The 24,135-nt window shown below is 43.2% G+C and overlaps 1 protein-coding gene across 2 annotated transcripts; it reads left to right on the forward strand.

Annotated features, from left to right (window-relative positions):
• Positions 1 to 129: 129 nt before the first annotated feature.
• Positions 130 to 19,114, forward strand: LOC138978105 (solute carrier family 2, facilitated glucose transporter member 3-like). Of its 2 annotated transcripts, XM_070350740.1 has the most exons (12): positions 130 to 254; positions 3,261 to 3,359; positions 3,851 to 4,011; positions 4,433 to 4,557; positions 7,301 to 7,471; positions 9,512 to 9,619; positions 10,518 to 10,606; positions 11,302 to 11,400; positions 12,178 to 12,390; positions 14,075 to 14,150; positions 15,734 to 15,861; positions 16,773 to 19,114. In XM_070350740.1, the coding sequence occupies exons 1-12, from the start codon at positions 141 to 143 to the stop codon at positions 17,007 to 17,009; spliced, it is 1,620 nt and encodes a 539-aa protein (XP_070206841.1). In that variant the 5' UTR covers positions 130 to 140; the 3' UTR covers positions 17,010 to 19,114. The 2 variants fall into 2 exon arrangements, with proteins under 2 accessions (XP_070206841.1, XP_070206842.1); XM_070350741.1 differs by lacking the exon at positions 14,075 to 14,150 and having other exon boundaries at positions 16,773 to 16,913.
• The last annotated feature ends 5,021 nt before the right edge of the window (positions 19,115 to 24,135 follow it).

The raw sequence follows: 24,135 nt of genomic DNA on the forward strand, positions 1-24,135 counted from the left end.
TTTTAAAATCATAATTGTATCATAATGATAACAATGAAAGGGAAGCCGCACACGGAGCCGGAGCATACACATTTGTTTTTTTGGTTTTTTCAAGAACTGGTAGGGCACATGACAGCCATGTGACTTTTCAAACAAACAACATGGAGGAAACAACACCACTTTTGAGTGGGCAGGATTCCACTCATTCACTTACTTCATTTGACGCCTCTGCAGAAGTGGACCATGTGGGGGAGACTCATATCACAAAGAAACCGGTTTGTTTTCAATTTTCAATTTTCAATTTTTACTCTGGAGGCCTGAAACTAACACAGGCATGATAATTCAGTGAAGGTAAACCAATGCAAAAGTGAACTAGGTTAGTAGACCTGTACATGTATCTGTATTGGTGGTAAGGACACTAAGTAGGCCCCGCGGCTTTTTATGTTCCCTCGTTATATTCCAATTTTCATTTAGGTCTGCTACAAATAATGCATGCGAATTTTGATCTTGTGTAACAATTAAGGGTCACCCATCATATACTCATAGTCATGTATACACTAATAGTAATAGTGCATTTTAGAAAAATTTTTTGAGAGGTGAATTGTAAATGTGTTGGACCAGCCTTGGTACACATATTTTATCGCAATCAAGGTTATACCTATTGCCTGAGAAAGATATGTTCTGACCGCATTCTCTGTCAATGAATTGTGACCCAGATATGCTAGTTATTAGCATTACGTTGAGTTATCTGTGTGTGCTAACTGATGACACAACTGCACTAATGATGGAACCAACATGATTGTGTGTTGTGAACTGGTGATAAAGTGCATGGTACATTATATAATCAATCAATCAATATGAGGGTTATATCGCGTGTATTCCGTGGGTACAGTTCTAAGCGCAGGGATTTATTTTTTAGATTTTTTTTTATGCAATTTATATCGCGCACATATTCAAGGCGCAGGGATTTATTTATGCCGTGTGAGATGGAATTTATTTTACACAATGCATCACGCATTCACATCGGCCAGCAGATCGCAGCCATTTCGGCGCATATCCTAGTTCCTACTTTTCACGGCCTATTATTCCAAGTCACACGGGTATTTTGGTGGACATTTTTATCTATGCCTATACAATTTTGCCAGGAAAGACCCTTTTGTCAATCGTGGGATCTTTAACGTGCACACCCCAAAGTAGTGTACACGAAGGGACCTCGGTTTTTCGTCTCATCCGAAAGACTAGCACTTGAACCCAAGTTTATGTCGCTGTAATTATATATCACAGCCTAACAGGTAATGAGAGATTAGGCATATATTATGTATCTGGGTGACCAAGATTTGTAATTTATGCTGGTTTGTGGAGTGTCTTGTCTACTGCACATAGATAATTGTTGTTTATGTAAGTTTTGTGTGCATGTGATTATGACTGTTGCAATCTGTCTGTGTGTCTATAACTCTTGTGTGTGTGTGTGTGATTATGACTGTTGCAATCTGTCTGTGTGTCTATAACTCTTGTGTGTGTGTGTGTGATTATGACTGTTCCAATCTGTCTGTGTGTCTATAACTCTTGTGTGTGTGTGATTATGACTGTTGCAATCTGTCTGTGTGTCTATAACTCTTGTGTGTGTGTGATTATGACTGTTGCAATCTGTCTGTGTGTCTATAACTCTTGTGTGTGTGTGATTATGACTGTTGCAATCTGTCTGTGTGTCTATAACTCTTGTGTGTGTGTGTGTGATTATGACTGTTGCAATCTGTCTGTGTGTCTATAACTCTTGTGTGTGTGTGTGTGATTATGACTGTTGCAATCTATCTGTGTGTCTATAACTCTTGTGTGTGTGTGATTATGACTGTTGCAATCTGTCTGTGTGTCTATAACTCTTGTGTGTGTGTGATTATGACTGTTGCAATCTGTCTGTGTGTCTATAACTCTTGTGTGTGTGTGATTATGACTGTTGCAATCTGTCTGTGCGTCTATAACTCTTGTGTGTGTGCATGTGATTATGACTGTTGCAATCTGTCTGTGTGTCTATAACTCTTGTGTGTGTGTGATTATGACTGTTGCAATCTGTCTGTGTGTCTATAACTCTTGTGTGTGTGTGATTATGACTGTTGCAATCTGTCTGTGTGTCTATAACTCTTGTGTGTGTGTGATTATGACTGTTGCAATCTGTCTGTGTGTCTATAACTCTTGTGTGTGTGTGATTATGACTGTTGCAATCTGTCTGTGTGTCTATAACTCTTGTGTGTGTGTGATTATGACTGTTGCAATCTGTCTGTGTGTCTATAACTCTTGTGTGCGTGTGATTATGACTGTTGCAATCTGTCTGTGTGTCTATAACTCTTGTGTGCATGTGATTATGACTGTTGCAATCTGTCTGTGTGTCTATAACTCTTGTGTGCATGTGATTATGACTGTTGCAATCTGTCTGTGTGTCTATAACTCTTGTGTGTGTGTGATTATGACTGTTGCAATCTGTCTGTGTGTCTATAACTCTTGTGTGCATGTGATTATGACTGTTGCAATCTGTCTGTGTGTCTATAACTCTTGTGTGTGTGTGATTATGACTGTTGCAATCTGTCTGTGTGTCTATAACTCTTGTGTGCGTGTGATTATGACTGTTGCAATCTGTCTGTGTGTCTATAACTCTTGTGTGCATGTGATTATGACTGTTGCAATCTGTCTGTGTGTCTATAACTCTTGTGTGCGTGTGTGTGTGTCACTGTGTGTGTGTCTCACATTTTTATCACTACAGTGGAACCCCCCTTTGAGGACCCCCCGACCCCCAATTTAAGACTTCCTCCATTTTAAGACCCTGTATTTCCTAGACTTTCTGTTCATAACCTCTGTAAGTTTACCCCCTCCACAAGACTTTTTTTCTTTTAAGACCTGATTTTTTCAGATTTGTGGAGGTCTTAGTTAAATATGAGGTTCGACTCATGTGTGACACTGTTTTACTTTTGTTGATGTTATGGAGGTACTCTGAATTACTTTCTGATGACCTAGGTGGTGCTAGATTTGCCTCCGACGGCTCGATTTTAAAAGATTTGTGCAAACACAACGTTTCAAAGGATGAATAAAGTTGACAGCTTCTGGTTGTTGTCATCTGGTTATATTCTATTTATAACATATAAGTAGATTCCTAGCATTTTCAGTTTTCATCTAGTAATAATACTTTTATAGTATACTGTGGTAGTGGTACCCGCAGTATGCTGACACTGTACTGGAGTTAGTGATTAACATCATTTTTGTATAAATATTGTGTGTACATTTGCTTTCAGACGCTGACAAGTAGGCTTGCCTTTGCTACGGCAGCCTGCGTCCTCTGCTCTTCCTTTCTGCTTGGATACAACACTGCCGTTGTCAATTCTCCAGAAGAGGTATGGGAGGTTCTTTGGCTTGTGTGTGTGTGCCACCTTTTATGTCTCGTCAAACTATAGAACTATAGAACTGTGTGTATTGTGTGGATATAAGTATGAGGGTGCAAGCGCGTGTGTGTGAGGTGTTTCACTCTGTGTGTGTGTGTGTGTGTGTGTGTGTGTGTGTGTGTGTGTGTGTTCATCTATCTCTCCCTGTCTCTGCTTCTGTTTGTCTGTCTATGATAAAAAAAATGTTTGGAAATAAGTCGGTCAGGGTTTTCATGCACACAGCTGTAGAAGACTTGTGTTCCTGCAAAGTGCACGGGGAGAGATTCAAACATGCCAGTAGTATCACTGTGAAAAATGAGCTCCCATATATATATGCCTATTTTTAAAAACAAAAAACAACGTCTAATTGAATAAAAACTGGGTGATTCTTGTCCTTCGGGCACTTGGTTATACATGTACTGTATATTGTTTTAATTTGCTGCCTTTCTCTTTATTTTTTTCAGGTAATAGAGGATTTTTACAATGTCACAAACTATGAGCGGACTGGATCATACATGTCCAAGGGCTTTCTCACCATGTTATGGGGTATCACCGTTTCCTGTTATGCTGCTGGGGGGATGATCGGGGGACTCTCTGCAGGCTACTGGGCCAACAGATATGGAAGGTAACGTCACCATGAGGCCATTTCTTTCAGGCAGTCACTGCAGGGTAGCTTGGTTGTGAAACTTCAGATTTTTTTGTTTGCCATCAGTGGACAAAATGCCGAAACTGCTTTCAAAATCAAATCACCGACAACTTTGTTATTATTTTGGGAAAGCTGCCAATTTTTATATGGTGGTTGAAATGTGATGCCAAAAACTACCAAACTTAAAATAAAATTCTTCTTCTTCTTGAAACAATGTATGGGATGCAATATTGGCATTGTTACAAGTGCAGGACAATGTCTAATTGCATGTGTGTTTAATTTTCTGAGTACTCATATTTATGATTTTGCTCAGTTTGTTAAAACTAAAAGAACTGGCTGTATTGTAAACGAATTATACAATAAGAATATATATGTATGATTTCTACATAACTGTTTGCAGAAGGGGAGCACTACTCCGAAACAACCTCCTGGCAATTACAGCAGCTGCCCTGATGGGATTTTCCAAAATGGCCAAGTCTTACGAGATGCTGATTGTTGGTCGAATCATCGCGGGTATCAACGCTGGTATGATTTAGATTATTAAAAATTGTGTACCCAGTGAAGCTGTACGTGTATCAATCTGTTTGAAGTTCAAAGCACGTTTATCAAGTTACCACTCACATAAAGTCCCTTAGTGACACTTTGTTTTCTTCAATCAGCTGAAAATTAACATCTGTTCCACCATCTTGTTTATTAGATTCAAATTAATAATACACAAATACAGTGTAGCTGTTTGTGGCAATAATCCTTGGTACATGTTTGCCAGCCTTTAGAAAAGAAGTGATACAGCTCTGTGGCTATACTCATTGGTACATGTTCGCCAGCCTTTAGAAAAGAAGTGATACTCAACTCAACTCAACTCAACTCAAATTTTATTGGCTTCAATTTTCATAGAAGAATTTGTCTTGCGCTTGGGAGAAAATAAGAGTATAACATATAAAAACAGCATTCATATCACATTTCATGTATCACACACAGTAATCACTAGTATAAGCCTACAATTATCACATTTGTACCTGTATCATACATGCAAATAAATAGTATCACATTTCCACGTATCCACGTATCACACACAATATATACATTACATAACATACAGCTCTGTGGCTATACTCATTGGTACATGTTCGCCAGCCTTTAGAAAAGAAGTGATACAGCTCTGTGGCTATACTCATTGGTACATGTTGGCCAGCCTTTAGAAAAGAAGTGATACAGCACTGTGGCTATACTCATTGGTACATGTTCGCCAACCTTTAGAAAAGAAGTGATACAGCTCTGTGGCTATACTCATTGGTACATGTTGGCCAGCCTTTAGAAAAGAAGTGATACAGCACTGTGGCAATACTCATTGGTACATGTTTTCCAGCCTTTAGAAAAGAAGTGATACAGCACTGTGGCAATACTCATTGGTACATGTTTTCCAGCCTTTAGAAAAGAAGTGATACAGCTCTGTGGCTATACTCATTGGTACATGTTGGCCAGCCTTTAGAAAAGAAGTGATACAGCACTGTGGCTATACTCATTGGTACATGTTCGCCAGCCTTTAGAAAAGAAGTGATACAGCACTGTGGCAATACTCATTGGTACATGTTCGCCAGCCTTTAGAAAAGAAGTGATACAGCTCTGTGGCTATACTCATTGGTACATGTTCGCAGCCTTTAGAAAAGAAGTGATACAGCTCTGTGGCTATACTCATTGGTACATGTTCGCCAGCCTTTAGAAAAGAAGTGATACAGCTTTGTTGCAATAATCCTTGGTACATGTTCGCCAGCCTTTAGAAAAGAAGTGATACAGCACTGTGGCTATACTCCCGTCCAAAGGGGGTTAAAAGGGCTTTTCACTGCACTTATGTAGTATCAGTTGACCAGCTGAGTTTGTTTGTTTATTTATTGTTTTTTCTTGTCTCGAGAACCCACAGGGTCATGCGGAACTTATTCTGCACCCATCTTATGCTTTGTTTTGTTCTCGGCCTACTATAACAGCTATTCACCTTTAACTCATTCGCTGCGTGTCGGACACCTGTGTTTAGCGTTGGCTGCGTGCCGGCACTTGAGTTCCGACGGATATCACGAATTTTTAACGGTGTAAACGGTCCTGCTGACCAAGGGAAACAACCCCTGCAATGAACTTCTATAGATCTGTCTACAGTGGAACCATTCACTGTAAACAGTTCCTTCCCTTCAATTGTTGGGATTAATTTAATTTTGTTGGCGGTGTGCGACCCACGTGTTTTGACTTTTCAAAGATGGCGGATCGTTCTGCTGAGACGTAGTAACTTGAAAAGAGTGCTAGAACTTGTTATTCAGTACGGTTCTGATCTTGACCTTAGTGATGATGATAGTGGAGATGATATTTTAGATTCTGGTGACGAGTTTGTGCCAATGGACGATCATTTGGGTGATGATTCGGGCAATGAAAGTGTCGATCATGACATTGTGTATGATGAACCCATGACGTAGAAATTTTTTTTTTGTGCTTCAAATTGGATATTTTGCCTGGATATGAAGACAACAAAAGGTATGTACTTTCAAATGTTTCATATATTTTCTAAAAGAGTAAGTTCCAAACTTTGCAAAACCATAAAGGTACAGCAGTACCTGCGATGTGTGGACCCTCCCGTGAGAGGACACCTCCCTTAAAAGGACACTTCTCTTGTCCCCTTTTTTATATTATCTCTACCAAAGTATACCTGTCATGAAAGGACACCTGCAATGTAGGGACACTTTGGGCTGGTCCCAAGAGTGTCCTTTCGTCGCAGGTACCACTGTATGTAAGGTTATCTTGTGTTGTTGATTTTTAATAATTTTTTCAAAATGGCTCTAAATCGCGCGCTGGCAGGGAACACAGGGGAAATTTAGACGCGCTTTGAATGAGTTAAAGGGTATCATAGTAAAAGGTAAAAGATTCGTGTTCTCAGGTTCCTTTAAAGTTGGTACAGTGGTACCTGTGATGTGTGGCCCCTCTAATGAGTGGACACCTGCCTTAAAAGGGCACCTTTGACATCTCTGTCTATTATCTTTACCAAAATATACCTGTCATGACAGGCCACCTGCAATGTAGGGACATTTTTGGCTGGTCCCGAGGGTGCCCTGTCATTGAAGGTACCACTGTACTTTAAATTCAATGTTATAAATCTTGATCCCTTTCAAAAAGTTCATAAATCTAGTCAGGGGGTATTTCCTGGAGACTCGCAGGGTCTTGTATCTCTGTCAGATATGTACAAGTTTCTGCAGGCCCATTGATGATAGGTATTTCTTTCTATTTCCAGGTGTGAGCTCAGGTGTGGCCCCTCTGTACCTGTCAGAGATTTCTCCCATCTTACTGCGTGGCCTCTGTGGTACCTTCAACCAGGTGGCTATTTGCTTTGGAACATTGGTTGCAGAGGTCATCGGCCTTGATATTTTGCTGGGCACAAATACTTTATGGCCTGTTTGTTTTGGTGAGTCAGGCTAAAAGCTGTCAAGTTTGGTGTCCTTGTTTAAAAACAAACAAACTTTTCTTGGATAGCTTTGTTGTTAGAGTCTATCTGTGTCTATGTGCATGGGTGTGTGCGCTAAGTTACTTGACTGTGTATTTTTCTCTCTCGGCTGCTATTGTTAGGTACAAAATTTATTTTTAAATGCTGATTTAGATTATGAAATATTCGTTTGAGATATAATATGTAGCAGTGAATTCCCACCCCCTCCTGAGAATAATGTGCCCAAGCAAATTCATTTGAGGATTGATTATTCTAATTGTGACTCCTTTGTTTTGGTTTGTACATCTCTCCCTCTCCTTCTCTCCCTCTCGCTCTCTCTGTCTGTCTCTCTCTCTCACCCTCTCTCTCTCTCTCGCTCTCACCCTCTCTCTCTCTCTCCCCCTCTCTCTCTCTCTCCCTCTCCCTCTCCTTCTCTCCCTCTCGCTCTCTCTGTCTGTCTCTCCCTCTCGCTCTCTCTGTCTGTCTCTCTCTCTCACTCTCTCTCTCTCGCTCTCACCCTCTCTCTCTCTCTCCCTCTCCCTCTCCTCTCCCTCTCGCTCTCTCTGTCTCTCTCTCTCACCCTCTCTCTCTCTCTCTCTCGCTCTCACCCTCTCTCTCTCTCTCTCGCTCTCACCCTCTCTCTCTCTCTCTCTCGCTCTCACCCTCTCTCTCTCTCTCTTTCTCTCGCTCTCACCCTCTCTCTCTCTCTCTCTCGCTCTCTAGTCGCTCTGACTGTTAGCAGGTTTCTTTCTGTCTCTCTTTTTATATTTAGTCAAGTTTTGACTAAATATTTTTTTCGAAATCAATTTAAAAACACTTTCATCTTATTCCTTGTCGGTTCCTGATTCCAAAAATATATAGATATGATATGTTTGGATTAAAAACACGCTCAGAAAGGTAAAACGAAGAGAGGTACAGAAAAGCGTGCTATCCTTCTCAGCGCAACGAATACCCCGCTCTTCTTGTCAATTCCGCTCTTCTTGCCTTTGCCACGGGCGGTGGAGTGACGATGCTACGAGTATACGGTCTTGCTGCGTTGCGTTGCGTTGCGTTCAGTTTCATTCTGTGAGTTCGACAGCTACTTGACTAAATATTGTATTTTCGCCTTACGCGACTTGTTATATTTAGTCAAGTTTTGACTAAATATTTTAACATCGAGGGGGAATCGAAACGAGGGTCGTGGTGTATGTGCGTGTGTGTGTGTGTGTGTGTGTGTGTGTGTGTCTGTGTGTGTGTGTGTGTGTGTGTAGAGCGATTCAGACTAAACTACTGGACCGATCTTTATGAAATTTGACATGAGAGTTCCTGGGTATGAAATCCCCGAACGTTTTTTTCAGTTTTTTGATAAATGTCTTTGATGACGTCATATCCGGCTTTTCGTGAAAGTTGAGGCGGCACTGTCACGCCCTCATTTTTCAACCAAATTGGTTGAAATTTTGGTCAAGTAATCTTCGACGAAGCCCGGGGTTCGGTATTGCATTTCAGCTTGGTGGCTTAAAAATTAATTAATGACTTTGGTCATTAAAAATCTGAAAATTGTAAAAAAAAATAAAAATTTATAAAACGATCCAAATTTACGTTTATCTTATTCTCCATCATTTGCTGATTCCAAAAACATATAAATATGTTATATTCGGATTAAAAACAAGCTCTGAAAATTAAATATATAAAAATTATTATCAAAATTAAATAGTCCAAATCAATTTAAAAACACTTTCATCTTATTCCTTGTCGGTTCCTGATTCCAAAAACATATAGATATGATATGTTTGGATTAAAAACACGCTCAGAAAGTTAAAACAAAGAGAGGCACAGAAAAGCGTGCTATCCTTCTTAGCGCAACTACTACCCCGCTCTTCTTGCCATGAGCGGTGGACTGACGATGCTACGAGTATACGGTCTTGCTGAAAAATGGCATTGCGTTCAGTTTCATTCTGTGAGTTCGACAGCTACTTGACTAAATATTGTATTTTCGCCTTACGCGACTTGTTTTTTTTTTACATTAGACAAATGTTGTTTCAGGTTTTGTGATAGTGCCAGTGATATTCCAGTTGTTAGCACTGCCATGTTGTCCAGAGACGCCGCGCTACTTGATGATGATGAAAGGAGAGGAGGATGAGGCAGAAAAGGGTATTAAACCATCGTTTTTATTAAAGCACTTGCTTAAAGTAAAGCAAGTAACAGAGTATGATAAATAAACTAAGAGAGGTGAGATTCGTATGCAAATATATGTTTTCCGTAAATTTCTATGCCTTACCTGAAAGGATTTTGTTGGCTAAAAATTATGAGCACTCAAGAATAGGTATATCAGCCAGTTTTGCCTACTGTTAGTAATTTCAGTAAAAGTGGTGGTTTTAGAATTCCGTGTTTGATCTAAACAAGACAAGGACATGGTTAAACAACCATAATTTGTTAAGTCTGTGAAGAGAGATTACGCTATTAACAGAACACTGTTATACAAACATGAAGAAAGTCAGTAGCCACAGTGAAGCAAAACTTGAAACAGTTAAATAGACTTGTAAAGTTGCACTCAGTTTGAATAATTCACACCACAGGCAAGAATGGTGGTACATGCAGCACAAATTTAATAACATGCAATTTTCATTTTATTTGTTTATATTTATGATGCACATGCTTTTCATCTTTTCTATTTACTTTCTGGAGCCTTTCTGGGATTACTGTACACATGGAAAACATCAAATTATTGATTAAAAACTTTGAACAGTGAAAACATCTATCTGACTGTTTAAGTTACCATATTTTACGGACTATAAGGCGCAACTTTTTTCACTCTGTATTTTTCCTTTGATGTGCGGCTTATCGACCGGAAGCGCCTGATGTGATGTTTTTTCTCAATTTTACCTCAAAAGTGGGGGTTGCGCCCTATATAACGAATCGCCTTATAGTCCCGAAAATACGGTACTATCTGCATGCACCAGTCATGTAAAGTTGCATCAATTCCTGAAAACTGCTAGTTCGTGAGGATTGGTGCTTGTGTACACCAAACTTTGTTTATGAATATGTGCAGCTCTGGTGTGGTTGAGGAAAACGGAGGATGTGGGGGAGGAGATGGAGGAGATGAGGAAGGAGGTGGCGGAACATCGCAACGCTGTCAAGGTACATGCAGGGACAGAATTTGTACCCTGTCCTGTAAACGTTATTGTTCCGATCATTATTGCTTTTAATATCATGTCTCCTTGTCAGTTAGCCTCTCTGTCGTTCATGAGAGAAATTCAAGTTTTACGCCCTCACGACATAGCCGTTAGGGGCATGTTCCCAGGTTTGAACCCGACTTTCGATGAGATACACAAGTGTATGCGCGTGTTTAGGTGGTATCAGCCATCTGCACTTGTGGCAAAATGACCAAGGTCTTTTACGTGCCACTGTGGTGACACGGGGTTGGGAGATGGATACCGTCTCTGAGTCTGCACATAAAGTTGACCCGTGTCCGTCCCGGCCCAGATTCGAACCAGCGACCTTTCGATCACAAGTCCACTGCTCTACCACCTGAGCTACCAGGGCTCCTCTGTCATTCATGTTCAGCATGGATGAGTCATCTAGTTGAGTCAGTACTAGCGTGTTTATTTTTTTTCAAAGTAAATTTAAAGTTTTGTACTGAATGTTGCCTCAGATCAAAAAGAACAAGAAAACATAACAGCAACCAGTGTCAGTAAATTCTTTATCACATTTTCGTCAGACAGTCGCTGATGTATCAATTGTTGCCTCAGATCTCATGAAGTGGACGGATGACGTTTCACTGGACAGATCTTTGAATAACCGCACACAATGTGTCAATGTTCCACTTTGGGCAGTTTTCAGTGAAGAGCTTGTTCTCCAAAGCAGAGCTGCGATGGCCTTTGATCATCTGTATAGTTCTGCAGCTTGCTCAGCAGTTTTCGGGGATAAACGCTGTAAGTATAATTATTTTCTTTTGCTCTCTCTCTCTTTTTTCTTGTTTTGGAAGAGTTTTTGTGCATACAGCTTGGCATTTAAAAAGCAGAATGCTGAATGCTAACCGGAGGTTGGGATGGGGAATTGAGAGAATGGATAATTAATTAATTAAAATAATTAATAGATTAATTAAGATATCTAATAGATTAATTAACACTTTCTACCCCACCTATGTTGACCAAGTTTTTTTTAGCCAAGACCAGCTGTGCTGCAGCAGGTCACTCGGAATTGTAGTAACTGTGTAGCAACTGTGTATCAACACGCTTGAATGCAGGTGTTAGATCGACGTTACAGGAAGTGACTGTGTGTATGGATGTATCCGTACCAGGTCAGATAGAGCAATATGAGTGGGTACGGATATATCCGTGCCTGGCAGACAATGAGTTAAGATAATTAATTAATTGATTAACTGTCGTCTAGTGAAATTCACCATGTAACAGCTGCATTGTTGATGCTAACTGTTCACCTTCATCAGTCATGGGAGGTGTTCTCTCTTCGGAGGGGCCTCACAAATTTGCGGGAACAATGGTACCCCCTTTTAAGACCCCCCATGGCCCAATTTGAAACTTCTCCATTTTTAAGACCTTTATTTTTCAGATCTTCTGTTCATAACGTCTGTAAATTTACCCCCATTTTAAGACTCCCTCCTTTTTAAGACCCAATTTTCTCTGCTTTCTGGAGGTCTTAAAAGGGGGGTTCCACTGTACCTGTATAAATCTTTTCACTGGATGTTTCAGGTGATCTACTACTCCACCCTAGTGTTCCAAGGGGCAGGCCTCTCCAAAACGGTGGCCCAGTACGCCACAGCCGCCACTGGGGCTGTTAATGTCAGCATGTCCTTTGTGTCAGCCGTCTTGATGGACAAGCTGGGGCGACGGACGCTGATGATGACGGGACTGGGGGGAATGTTCGTCTTCACCATAGTTCTGACCATTGCCCTTGTCTTCCAGGTAACCTTGCATGCTTTAAAGGATAAGGTTTCATTCTTCTTCTTCTTCTTCTGCGTTTGTGGGCTGAAACTCCCACGTACACTCGTGTTTTTTGCACGAGTGGAATTTTACGTGTATGACAGTTTTGTACCCCTCCATTTAGGCAGCCATACGCCGTTTTCGGAGGAAGGGTTTCATTTAGTCCTGTGAGGCTACCCTCGTGGAAATTAGGGTTGCTTTCACACTGGGGAAAGTGAACTGCCATACAGTATGGCGCTACCCATTTGTTTTCTTCCTGCAGGCGTGTATTGATGTTTCCCAGCCCTCAGACTTTCGCTGTGAACTTGGGATCTTTATCATGCGCATGCATGCACCGAGGAGAGTCTGCACACAGTTGACTCTGGGAAATAAATCTCTCGCCGAACCTGGGGATCGAACCCAAGCCAATAGCGACAACTGGTTTTGAATCCAGCGGCACTACCGACAGAGCTATTTCCCCTCCTTAGTCATTTCTGCAATCTGTGTGCATGCACTGTTAATATCAATCAATCAATCAATCAATCAATGAGGCTTATATCGCGCATATTCCGTGGGTACAGTTCTAGGCGCTCTGCAGTGATGCCGTGTGAGATGAAATTTTATACGGCCAGTAGATTGCAGCCATTTCGGCGCATATTTACCTTTCGCGGCCTATTATACCAAGTCACACGGGTATAGGTAGACAATTATTAACTGTGCCTAAGCAATTTTGCCAGGAAAGACCCTTTTGTCAATCGTGGGATCTTTAACGTGCACACCCAATGTAGTGTACACGGGGGGAGGGTTCGGACATCGAAGAGAGTCTGCACACAAAGTTGACTCTGAAATAAATTTCCGCCGAACCTGGGATCGAACTCACGCTGACAGCGGCCAACTGAATACAAATCCAGCGCGCTACCAACTGAGCTATATCCCCGCCCCAATACATGTGTGGCAGTGAAGGGGTTAATTAATTATCTTAATACATGTATTGTTGTTTTGTTTTCATATTGACGGGCACAGTGGCCTAGTGGTTAAGACATCGGCCTCCTAATCGGAAGGTCATGAGTTCAAATCCTGTCAGCGGCAGCCTGGTGGGTTAAGGGTGGGGATTTTTCCGATCTCCCAGGTCAACTTGTGTGCAGACCTGCTAGTGCCTAATCCCCCTTTGTGTGTACACGCAAGCACAAGACCAAGTGCGCACGGAAAAGATCCTGTAATCCATGTCAGAGTTCGATGGGTTATAGAAACAAGAAAATACCCAGCATGCTTCCTCCGAAAGCGGCGTATGGCTGCCTGAATGGCGGGGGGAAAAACGGTCATACACATAAAAAAACCTCGTGCAAAAACATGAGTGAACGTGAGAGTTCCAGCCCATGAACAAAGAAGAAAAGAAGTTTTCATCTTGATTGTACAGCACTTCGAGCAAAGTCTCCCTGGTTTTCTAAGCTTTGTAAAAAAAAAAAAGATCATGTATTGTTGTTTTTAATAATGATTTTAATTTAATATTGAAATGCCTTGAAAACTGTCGTGGCTCATTGACTTAGTGGCAGTAGGTGTGTTTCTTTACACAGTGAGAATTCATTGCATGTGTTATTGTCTTATTTTAATGGAAAATTAAGTGTTTGTAATTGTTATTATTGTTATACAATGTACTTGCATACGTACATCAGTCATTTGATTTCAGCATTCAGCGTCATGGCTGTCCTATTTATGCATTGCGGCTGTTGTTCTCTACATTGTCGCCTTTGCCACCGGACCAGGTAGGGATTCTCAGACCTGGTAATCCAAATCGTTTTGCATCCGATTTTTGTACTTCTAATTTTCTTACAAAACGCTATCAAAACAGTTAGTGGAAAAAAAAAATATGATGAATATTTGTTTTTAGAATACGTTTTTTCACAACCACATTCCAAAGCTAATCCAGTATTGTGACATGTGATCTCGATCAAACCAGTTTAGTTTGTTTTGTTTGTTCGTTCATGGGCTGAAACTCCCACGGCTTTTACGTGTATGACCGTTTTTACCCCGCCATTTAGGCAGCCATACGCCGCTTTCGGAGGAAGCATGCTGGGTATTTTCGTGTTTCCATAACCCACCGAACTCTGACATGGATTACAGGATCTTTTTCGTGCGCACTTGGTCTTGTGCTTGCGTGTACACACGGGGGTGTTCGGACACCGAGGAGAGTCTGCACACAAAGTTGACTCTGAGAAATAAATCTCTCGCCGAACGTGGGGACGAACTCACGCTGACAGCGGCCAAAACCAGTTTAGTGATTATGCCATTTTGAATTTGTAGGAAGTGACAAGATGACAGTAGGTGCTTGATACAAAGTGCAAAAGTCACCGCCATTTGCATTTTCCCGGCCATCATGCTGATATGACTGTGCAATGAACGGTTATGCAGTATGCTTGAATGTTTCAAAAGCTGTGTGGAGTACGATCATGTTTCTAAAATTACACACAGCTTTTGGAGAATACTTCAAGCACAAAATTGGAGTTCTCAGGTCTGTATTCTACACATCAAGCTCTTGAAAATCAGTTATTGTTTCTTGCTTTAAGAATACGTTTGAAACCTATTTTTTTCCCCAAAAGAGCAATGCAGCTCATGTCATGACTAATTTAGGTAAAGTTGGACCACCTCGTGGTAACGACCGCCTGCCAACAAGCTATTTTTCCGATTGATTCTTCTTTCTGTAGTGACCACTTGTCTATAACAAACAGTTTAGGTTTGTCCCTTGGATAATCATTATAGACAGGCTCAACTGTACGTAGAAGAATGAATGGATGAAAATAAGTCACCTCAGTACATTTTGGTGTTGTGAACTGAAGTATTATTTGGTGCAATGCACAGTGCAGCAGAAATTTTTACATGATGAAGCTAATTTTATGCCCCACAGGATATACATCACTGAACAATCAGTTGTGTCTTTTATCTTTATTTTGTTGAAAGTGTGAAATGAACATTGGAAATAAAACTTAAAAGTTAAATTGAACATATTGGTTTTGTTAGTAAAGACAATCCTAACCAAATGAGGGATTTTTCTCACTTACTCTTGTTGGGCATGTCGGCTATAATTAGAGTGCCTACATTCCCTTTATTTAATAGATTTTGTCAGTGAAGTTCAAACTTAACTTAACTTAAATGTTGTGTTGTTATTTTTATTTGGCTGCATGATTCCCAGTTATTTACATTGAAGATGTTTTTATGTATTTATTTTGTTACTGGTAGTTTGATATTGTGAAGCGTGGAGAGCACAGCAATATTCTGTGGTTCACGCTATATAAGTGTTCATTATTTTGAAACTGAGCATATTCCTAATTTAGTAATTATTTTGTGTCAGGTGCAATTCCATGGTTCTACGTGGCGGAGTTGTTTGCTCAAGGTCCTCGCAGTGCAGCGGTCAGTGTGTCTGTCCTCATCAACTGGCTCGCTAACTTCACCGTCGGGCTTGTCTTTCCAGAACTGCAGGTAATTCAAGTCATAAACCATCCTTCCTGGGGATAACAGTTTCTGTTCGGAAATCAGGAATTCCTAATGTGAGAAAGATTTCCTGATGGTGTTTCTGAGGTTGAATAAGTATTCAGGAGTATGTGAGTTACAGACGAAGTAAAATTCAAATCTAGGAAAATCATGATGCTCTGTCTGCCCCCCCCCCCTCCCCTCCCCCCCCCCTCTTTCTCTTCTTACACTACACCTTGTCCCTCTATTGCGGTACATTTTTGGTCAGTTTTCACAACACTTTTTTTCTTTTTTGGGTGGCCGAGTGGTAACACTCTTGCGCTCGGGAAGCAAGAGGTTGCGAGTTCGACCCTGGGTCAGGGCGTTAGCAATTTTCTCCCCCCTTTCCTAACCTAGGTGGTGGGTTCAAGTGCTAGTCTTTCGGATGAGACGAAAAACCGAGGTCCCTTCGTGTACACTACATTGGGGTATGCACGTTAAAGATCCCACGATTGACAAAAGGGTCTTTCCTGGCAAAATTGTATAGGCATAGATAAAAATGTCCACCAAAATACCCGTGTGACTTGGAATAATAGGCCGTGAAAAGTAAGATATGCGCCGAAATGGCTGCGATCTGCTGGCCGATGTGAATGCGTGATGTATTGTGTAAAAAAATTCCATCTCACACTGCATAAATAAATCCCTGCGCCTTGAATATGTGCGCGATATAAATTGCATAAAAATAAAAATTAGAAAAATAAATAAATCCCTGCGCTTAGAACTGTACCCACGGAATACGCGCGATATAAGCCTCATATTGATATTGATTGGTTAATGAATTGGTGTTGATATGATGTTAATACTGTTGACTTGTATGATGCTTTCTATTTAAAATGCCAAAGAACAAAAATAAATAAAAATATTAAAACAAATTCTTTCAGACTGCCATAAAGGAGTACTCCTTCGTTCCATTTGCCGTCATGCTGTTTGGATTTCTCGTCTTCGTTTTCTTCTTCGTTCCGGAGACGAAAGGAAAAAGAATCGAGGACATCACCTTGCTTTTCAAAGCGCCTGATGAGACTAGCGAAGCAGCGTGGTCAAAGACAGATCTCGCCTATGAGCGACAACACAACGATACAGAAAACTCGGCCAGTGCTACCAATATACAAGAAACTTGACCAGATTTAGTATTGCAATAGAGTTGGAAAATGTATTTAAACTGTGTAGTGTATTTTCTAATGCTGTAATATTTATTGCAATGAAAATTGTGCAGTTGATATTATACTAGTGCAATGTTCCTTGTAGTTAAAACTGTTGAGGTAATTTTATGCTGTAATATTTATTGGAATTAGTTTTGTGTGTTTGATGTGAATTATATTTTGTGTGTGTGTGTGTGTGTGTGTGTGTGTGTGTGTGTGTGTGTGTGTGTGTGTGTGTGTGTGTGTGTGTGTGTTTGTGTGTGTGAGGTAAAGCTGTGAAGTTTATGTTGTACTTCAATACTTATTGCAATTGTGTTAGAACTGTGCAGTTGCTTTTATGTGTAATACAATATTCATTATGATCGAGCTGTGTGTATTTGACATCAAGTGTGCACATCTAGCACTGTTTTAAATACATGTTGGGCGCACAATGTTTGTGATGGGATAGGAGTTTGCCAGGGGATGGGATGGGATGGGGGTGGGGGTGTATTTACAAAAGCTGAATGTAAATGTATCTCCCAGAGCTAGCATGTGTTTGTCTATAATGTGGCACATTTGTGACCCTCCACCACGAAATGAGTCGCATGTCACCTTTGCATGATTTTCATATTTTTACATTTTCATAAAGAGTTTTTTATGCTCTATCCAGTGGTGAAACACGTTTTAGAAAAGAGCAAAAACTGTTTGAGTTGTTAGCCTGTGACTAAGGTGACCCTCACACTGTTACCAGACACTCTCCGGACTTATATCAAGCCTAGCGCAGAACCGCGCGAGGTGACATGCGACTCATTTCGTGGTGGAGGGTCACATTTGCTGTGAACATTGTGGCACACTTGGTTCGTCATTGCATCTGTTGTCAGGTAATTGTATCGCAGATTTAATTAAGTTCATATATGTAGTGTTTTGAGAATAAGTGTGACTTACGAGTATTTGTTCCCCTTATTATTTTGCTCATCTATGTCTGTGTCATTCCAAATAATTCAGTCAAACCTTGCTGCCTAAGCCGGCAACCTACCCCTCCCCTTTCCCAACGTACCTCGCCATCAAAATTTAAAAGTTGGTTTCAGAAAGACAGATTTGTGTACCTTTTCAGTCATATCAGAATTGAAATAATGTACATGTTTCATATATGTGGTTCACGGGATGAAAACCTCAAAATACTTCTTAATATACAGCTGTGATAACAAGTGAATGTGTTACATGATCCATTATGGTACATTTTTGCGATTCTGTTTTGATGACATGTTCTTGTCTAAAGGAAAAAATCAGAGGTTTGTACAAGGGATAAGACCATCCCTCCACTTGGTCACAAACCAAAAATTAACAGCATGGGTACTCTCTGTGTACTGTTGGAATTTTTTTTATATCGTGGCTAAATTGAAGAAACTATTTCATAAACAAATTCTAACTCGCCACAGCAGGCAATCAGGAAGTTGATTTGTTTTTGTATATGACCCAGTGGAGGGAGTCAAATCCTTTGTAAAAAAAAGCCTGGCAAGCTCTGATATGATGATCCAAACTGTTTTCAGGAGAAGGAGTTTATCTTTAACATGTGCACCACTGAACTACTGTCTCTCCTGTATACAACTCTAACGCCCCCCCCCCCCCCCCCCCATTCCAGTTCATGACTGCCAGTGTTGCATAGCTAGTTTGGCCAGTGTTAGTTTGAAGTGCAATTTTGTTAATTAATTGATTAAAGTTATGTGAAGATAGCCAGTCAGATGATTGGAATCAATAAGAAGTGGCATTTTGGTGCTTTAATTATGCTGTGTGTGTGTGAGTGATGATAGGAATCAATAAGTGGCACTTTAGTGCTGTATGTGTGTGTGTGTGTGTGTGTGTGTGTGTGTGTGTGTGATGATAGGAATCAACAAGAAGAGGTACTTTGGTGCTTACGCTTTATGCATGTGCGCGAGTTCCTTTGTGCATGCGTGCATGTGTGTGATGGGCAAATTGCTTTACTAAGAATGTTGTGAATGCAAATGACTTTGTACTTTTTTTACTTGATTGCTATGAAAACCATTTACATATTTTGCAGTTTTACCTCTCTCTCTGTTTAGTGCACAGGTGTGCATGCCTTAAGCCCGTCCTTAATTGAGCCCGTAGTCGACTACACGAAGCTTCGCGAAGTCTTTATACCAAAAACCCGCAGCTACGGCGTGATACTTTGACCCCAACATTGCTTCTCAAGTTTTGACATGCGAAGCTTCGCCGTAGCTCGCAACGAAGTTGAGTTTTTTTTTGTAAGAAGAGTGCTTTTCGATTCAAGATGGACGACGAAATCAGACTCAATACCATAGTGAAGAATGCATTTATCGACTTTGGTTGACCCAAAGTACAAGAACTAACCTCCTACCTGTATTATTTCATACTGCGATGCATTGACATGTCGAATGAAACTCGAAATCCCAGCGCTCACGACAACTGGTCCCGGCCGTGCTCAGGCAACGAAATAGAACACATACAATTAACTTACGTCATCATCAAGTACGTAAAGTACAATTAAATTACATCCTTTACCCAACTCACAAATAGCAATTAACTCTAGTTCAGTGCTGGTAACGCTGTACGCGTCCCCTTGGTAACAAGGAAGGCGCCTCTAAAAAAAAGAGTGACAGAGACCCGTAAGGGTGTCAAAGCCAGCCCGGAAACGAGGCCCCTTCCGTATGCATGCGCATAAGCCGCCAACTTATCATTCTCAACTCAGCGCCCAACAGGACTGGTCGCTTTACTGTACGCTCCGACTGTTTTCAGTCTTGTTGCTTGGTCTTTTGACTTTGGCTTCTACCCCTTGGTCTGCCGCCTAGCTGGGTCTGCATCCTTGCCGTTATTGGGTGAGAGATTTCTTGTTTTTGTAACTTTGGCGACATATTGTCGCATGTTTGTGAACTTATGAAATTTTCTTGAAGAAATATTTTTTCGTGAGTTTGCTTTACCATGGCGGATAGCGTCAAGCCTAAGACTAGTTCGAGACAGGCTTCGGCTACTACTTCTCCTACTGCTAGTTTAGCTTCGTCTAAGTCTTCTTCTAGAAGGGAGAGTGCTGGAAAGGCCGCTTCTTCTTCTGGGTCGGGGATTGATAAATGTCCGAAAGTTGTTGACAAAACTTCGTCCGCCATTTTGTCCGTTGAAAAGGACAAGGTCACGCCTTGTGACAAAAATGTTTCGAATGTGGATAAACATGCTTTGTTGTCGGGGGCCCCTGGCGATTCAGGGTTTTTGCCCTCCGATATTGCGTCTTTGCTTCTGACTATTAGTTCACAGGTTTCGACTTTGGCCGCAGATTTGACGGCGACGAAAGCAGAGTTACGTTCTTCCGTTTCAGCTTCCTCTCTCGCAGGTGCAGCTGTGGCTGCTACTTCGGTGGTCCGGGCTGAGGTTCATGCGTCGCAGCAGGGCGATGGACGTCTTGTGCCCTCGTTGTCTGAGCATGGGCTCTTTGAAGGTATGTCCTCACCACATGGTGCCGGGTTCTCCAGTGCCAGTGGTGTGCGAAAACAGGAGCGAGTAGACCGTGTTCGCGGCGAAAGCACCGAAACCCCCGCCGTTAATCCGCATCGAGCGCTTTCGGTAGAGGCTAGGAGCCCTGTTGTTCGTAGGGATTTGTCATACCACTCTCACTCAGAGTCGGGTCGATCATTTCCCCTTCCGCCCTGGGGGCAGGAAGATGTTGGTGTCTCCGGAGTTGACCAGGAGAGTCTCTGGGGTTCACCTGCCTGACTACGATGGCAAGCAGGCTGAAGAGATGGATGAGGGTGCTTCCACGGCTGTGGATGACACCCAACTTAACGTGCCGTTTAAGCTGTCGAGCGCAGTGTCGTCGGCAGCTGAGACGGCTTTTAAGTACTTTCCGGAAGGGGTGGTGCGAAGCAAGCAGAGACTTCCACCACCGCTGTCCGCCTTTGACGATTTTCGGTCCTCCAAGAGTCCGAAGGATCAGTTCCGGTTTCGGGAGTCGTCATCGGTTGCTTATGTCTTGGCACATGTGTTCAAGGGAAGGAATACTCCTGCGGTGCCGTTGTTGGCTCAACACGGAGAGGCACCAGAGGATGTGTTGCCTTGGTTGGCTAAAGCGGGGGAGAGGGCTGTTTCTGGGATTCAGAAACTTAGGCTCACCCCTCGCCCTATCAGTTTGGTCGAGACGTTTGCTTTGCCCGCTACTGTGCTTCCGGTTTCCCCGGAATTGGCTTCTTTGAGGGAGGATGGCTACGGCAACAACAGAGTTGTCCCGTATTCCGAAGCCTCTCTTTTGGCTTTGGAGGAAGCAGGGAGAGCTCAGCTTGAGCTGGCCTCAGTGTCAGAATCGTTGCAGCGGGCCCTTTCTAGGTCTATTGCTTCGTCGTTGGACCCGTTTGAATTTCGTTTTGAAGCGTCTGCACTTGATGTGAGTACTCTTTTTGCCACGCTGGCGAAGGTCACTAGAGAACAGATGGTGATCTCCGCTAACCTTTATGCGCATGCCGTGCATTCAAGAAGGACAGCGTTCTTGACAGGTTCTAGGATTACCAACAAATCCACGATCGAGAGTTTAAAGGTTTCTCCTTTCTCGGAAGGGTCCCTGTTGGGTCAGGCATCTCTTGATGCGCTGCAGAGGGAGACCCAGGATGCTAGGGACCTAGCTATAGCCCGTCTCGCTTCTCACGGGTTTTCGAAGCCCCAGAACAAACCACACACGCAATCACAGTCCTCTGCCAAGCCTCAGACTGCTTCGTCTGGTGGTGGCAAGACTCACAAACAATCCTTTGCTTCTTCGAGTAGGGGTCGCGGTGCTCCGTACCCGAAGAGGGGCCAATCTTTTGGCGCCTCTAGGGGGTCGGGGCGTAAGCCTCACCCCCAATGAAGCTCCCCCGAGCAGGCTATCCCGGTAGCCCCCGCACTGGTTGTAGCGGGCGGCCCGTCCAGGGCCCTCACTTCCTGGCTGCAGCTGGTGGACAGCAAGTGGGTTACTGGGATAGTTCGTTCGGGGTTCCGACTTCTCTGGTCAGGAGAAAAAGCGCCTCTGACCAGGATAATCCCGCCATGCAAACCTCCAAGAGATCCAGAGGCGAGAGCCGCAGTTCAAGGAGAGGTTTCAGCCCTTCTTTTGAAAGGGGCGATAGAGGAGGTATTGGACCTTCGGTCCCCGGGGTTTTACGGCAGACTTTTCGTTGTGCCAAAAGCCTCGGGGGCTTGGAGACCGGTGCTGGATCTATCTACTCTGAACAAGTATCTCCGAACTGTGAAGTTCACTATGGAGACGCCGACCTCGGTGCGAGAGGCACTTCGCCCAGGCGATTGGGCTACCTCAGTGGACCTCACAGATGCATACTTTCACGTCTTGATGCATGTAACAGACAGAAAGTGGTTGCGCTTCCGCTGGGGCGAAAAGGCATATCAGTTCAGGGCTCTCCCGTTTGGCCTTTCTCTCGCACCATGGATCTTCACCATCGTGGTGCGACAACTTTGCTCTCTGCTGAGAAAGGAGGGCATTCGTCTGCGAGCCTACTTGGACGACTGGCTGATCCTCAATCAGGACAGGGATCTGTGCCATGTTCATACTCGCAAGGTCCTCAGGCAGGCCGCTCAGCTCGGATTCTCTGTAAACCTGGGCAAGTCGGAACTGATTCCATCACAGAATTTCACTTACTTAGGGATGGAGTTCGACACTCTCAGTTGGACTGTCCGCCCGTCTCAGAAGAGGGTGTCCAAGCTTCAAGACTTGCTTCGTGCGCTTCACGGAGAGAATCTGGCCAGTGTACGGGTTTTGACATCGGTACTTGGCCAGATGGAGTCTATGGCTACTCTTATCCCACTGGGCAGGGTGCACAAAAGGCCTTTTCAGGCTGCCCTTCAGTCTCGGTGGGATCAGTCAACCCAGGGTTGGGACACTCAGGTTTCGCTGGAGACCTGGTTTTTCGAGACCACGCAGGTCTGGCTCCTCCCCTGGGTTTTACAGGGAGTTCCGATAGTTCGCCCGTCTCCAGAGAACGAGCTCTTCACCGATGCTTCTCTGATGGGGTGGGGAGCTCACCTGGGGGAGCATGTGGCGTCGGGGGTGTGGGACTTGTCTCAACCTTCACGCCACATCAACGCGCTGGAGTTGGAGGCTGTTTCGTTGGCGCTCCAAGCTTTTCTGCCTTTCGTTCAGAACAGTCATGTCAGACTGCACACCGACAACATGACAGTTGCGGCTTATGTGAACAGGCAGGGCGGAACGAGATCCCGCAGTCTCTCAGACAGGGCGTGCCTCATCCTAAAGTGGTGCGTTTCGCATCATATTCTGCTGTCAGCCATCTTTCTGAAGGGAAGCTTGAACGTCCTGGCGGACGCACTGAGCAGGGGGGACAAGGTGGTCCATTCAGAGTGGACCCTGTCTCATCAGTCCCTGCACCGACTTTGGGTACAGATACAGAAGCCGCAAATCGACTTATTTGCGACTCGTTATTCAGCGAGGCTTTCTCTGTTTGTATCCCCCTTCCCGGATCCTCTGGCGTGGGGCGTGAACGCTCTGGAAATGGACTGGTCCAATCTGACAGCTTACGCCTTCCCTCCGTTTTGTCTGTTGGGCAAAGTTCTAAGGAAGGTCGACTTGGAGAGACCAGCGCTGGTTCTGGTTGCCCCATTTTGGCCAAACCAGCACTGGTTCCCGGACTTGCTGCGACTGGCGGTTCGACCGCCTATCCCCATCGCAGTAAGAAAGGGAGATCTCTTGCAACCCAGGTCAGGCATTCATCACGAGAACCCTCAGGCGTTAAACCTTCACGGTTGGATACTGTCAGAAGCTCTTTGCTTAAGGCAGGGGCCTCTTCGGCCACGGTAGACTTTGTGAATCTTGCTCATAGGAAGTCGACCAGTTCGGTCTACTCGTCTCACTGGGCCTCCTGGGTTAAATGGTGTGAGCTGAACAGAGTTAAGCCCTTGGCACCTAGGTCTATGCAGGTAGCCAATCATTTGGCTTGGCTAGCAGGGCAGGGGGGGTCAGCATCTTCCCTTCGTGTGCGAAGGTCCGCTATTTCTTCAACGTTACGACAACTGGGTCATAAGATTTCTCTGGATGGGGTCATCTCCAGCGTTATTAAGGGTGCCTCTCTTAAGGCCGCGCGCGAGAAATCTCCTCTCCCTGCCT

This window comes from Littorina saxatilis, linkage group LG10 (genome assembly GCF_037325665.1).
Source record: "Littorina saxatilis isolate snail1 linkage group LG10, US_GU_Lsax_2.0, whole genome shotgun sequence".
In the NCBI taxonomy this organism is placed as follows: Eukaryota; Metazoa; Mollusca; class Gastropoda; order Littorinimorpha; family Littorinidae; genus Littorina; species Littorina saxatilis.

Excerpts from the sequence above, each read along its gene's own strand:
- LOC138978105 (XM_070350740.1), top strand. The coding sequence starts at position 141 with ATGGAGGAAACAACACCACTTTTGAGTGGGCAGGATTCCACTCATTCA. Across the intron at positions 255-3,260 it reads CTCATATCACAAAGAAACCG|ACGCTGACAAGTAGGCTTGC; the intron begins GTTTGTTTTCAA and ends ATTTGCTTTCAG. Across the intron at positions 10,607-11,301 it reads AACATCGCAACGCTGTCAAG|TTTTCAGTGAAGAGCTTGTT; the intron begins GTACATGCAGGG and ends CACTTTGGGCAG.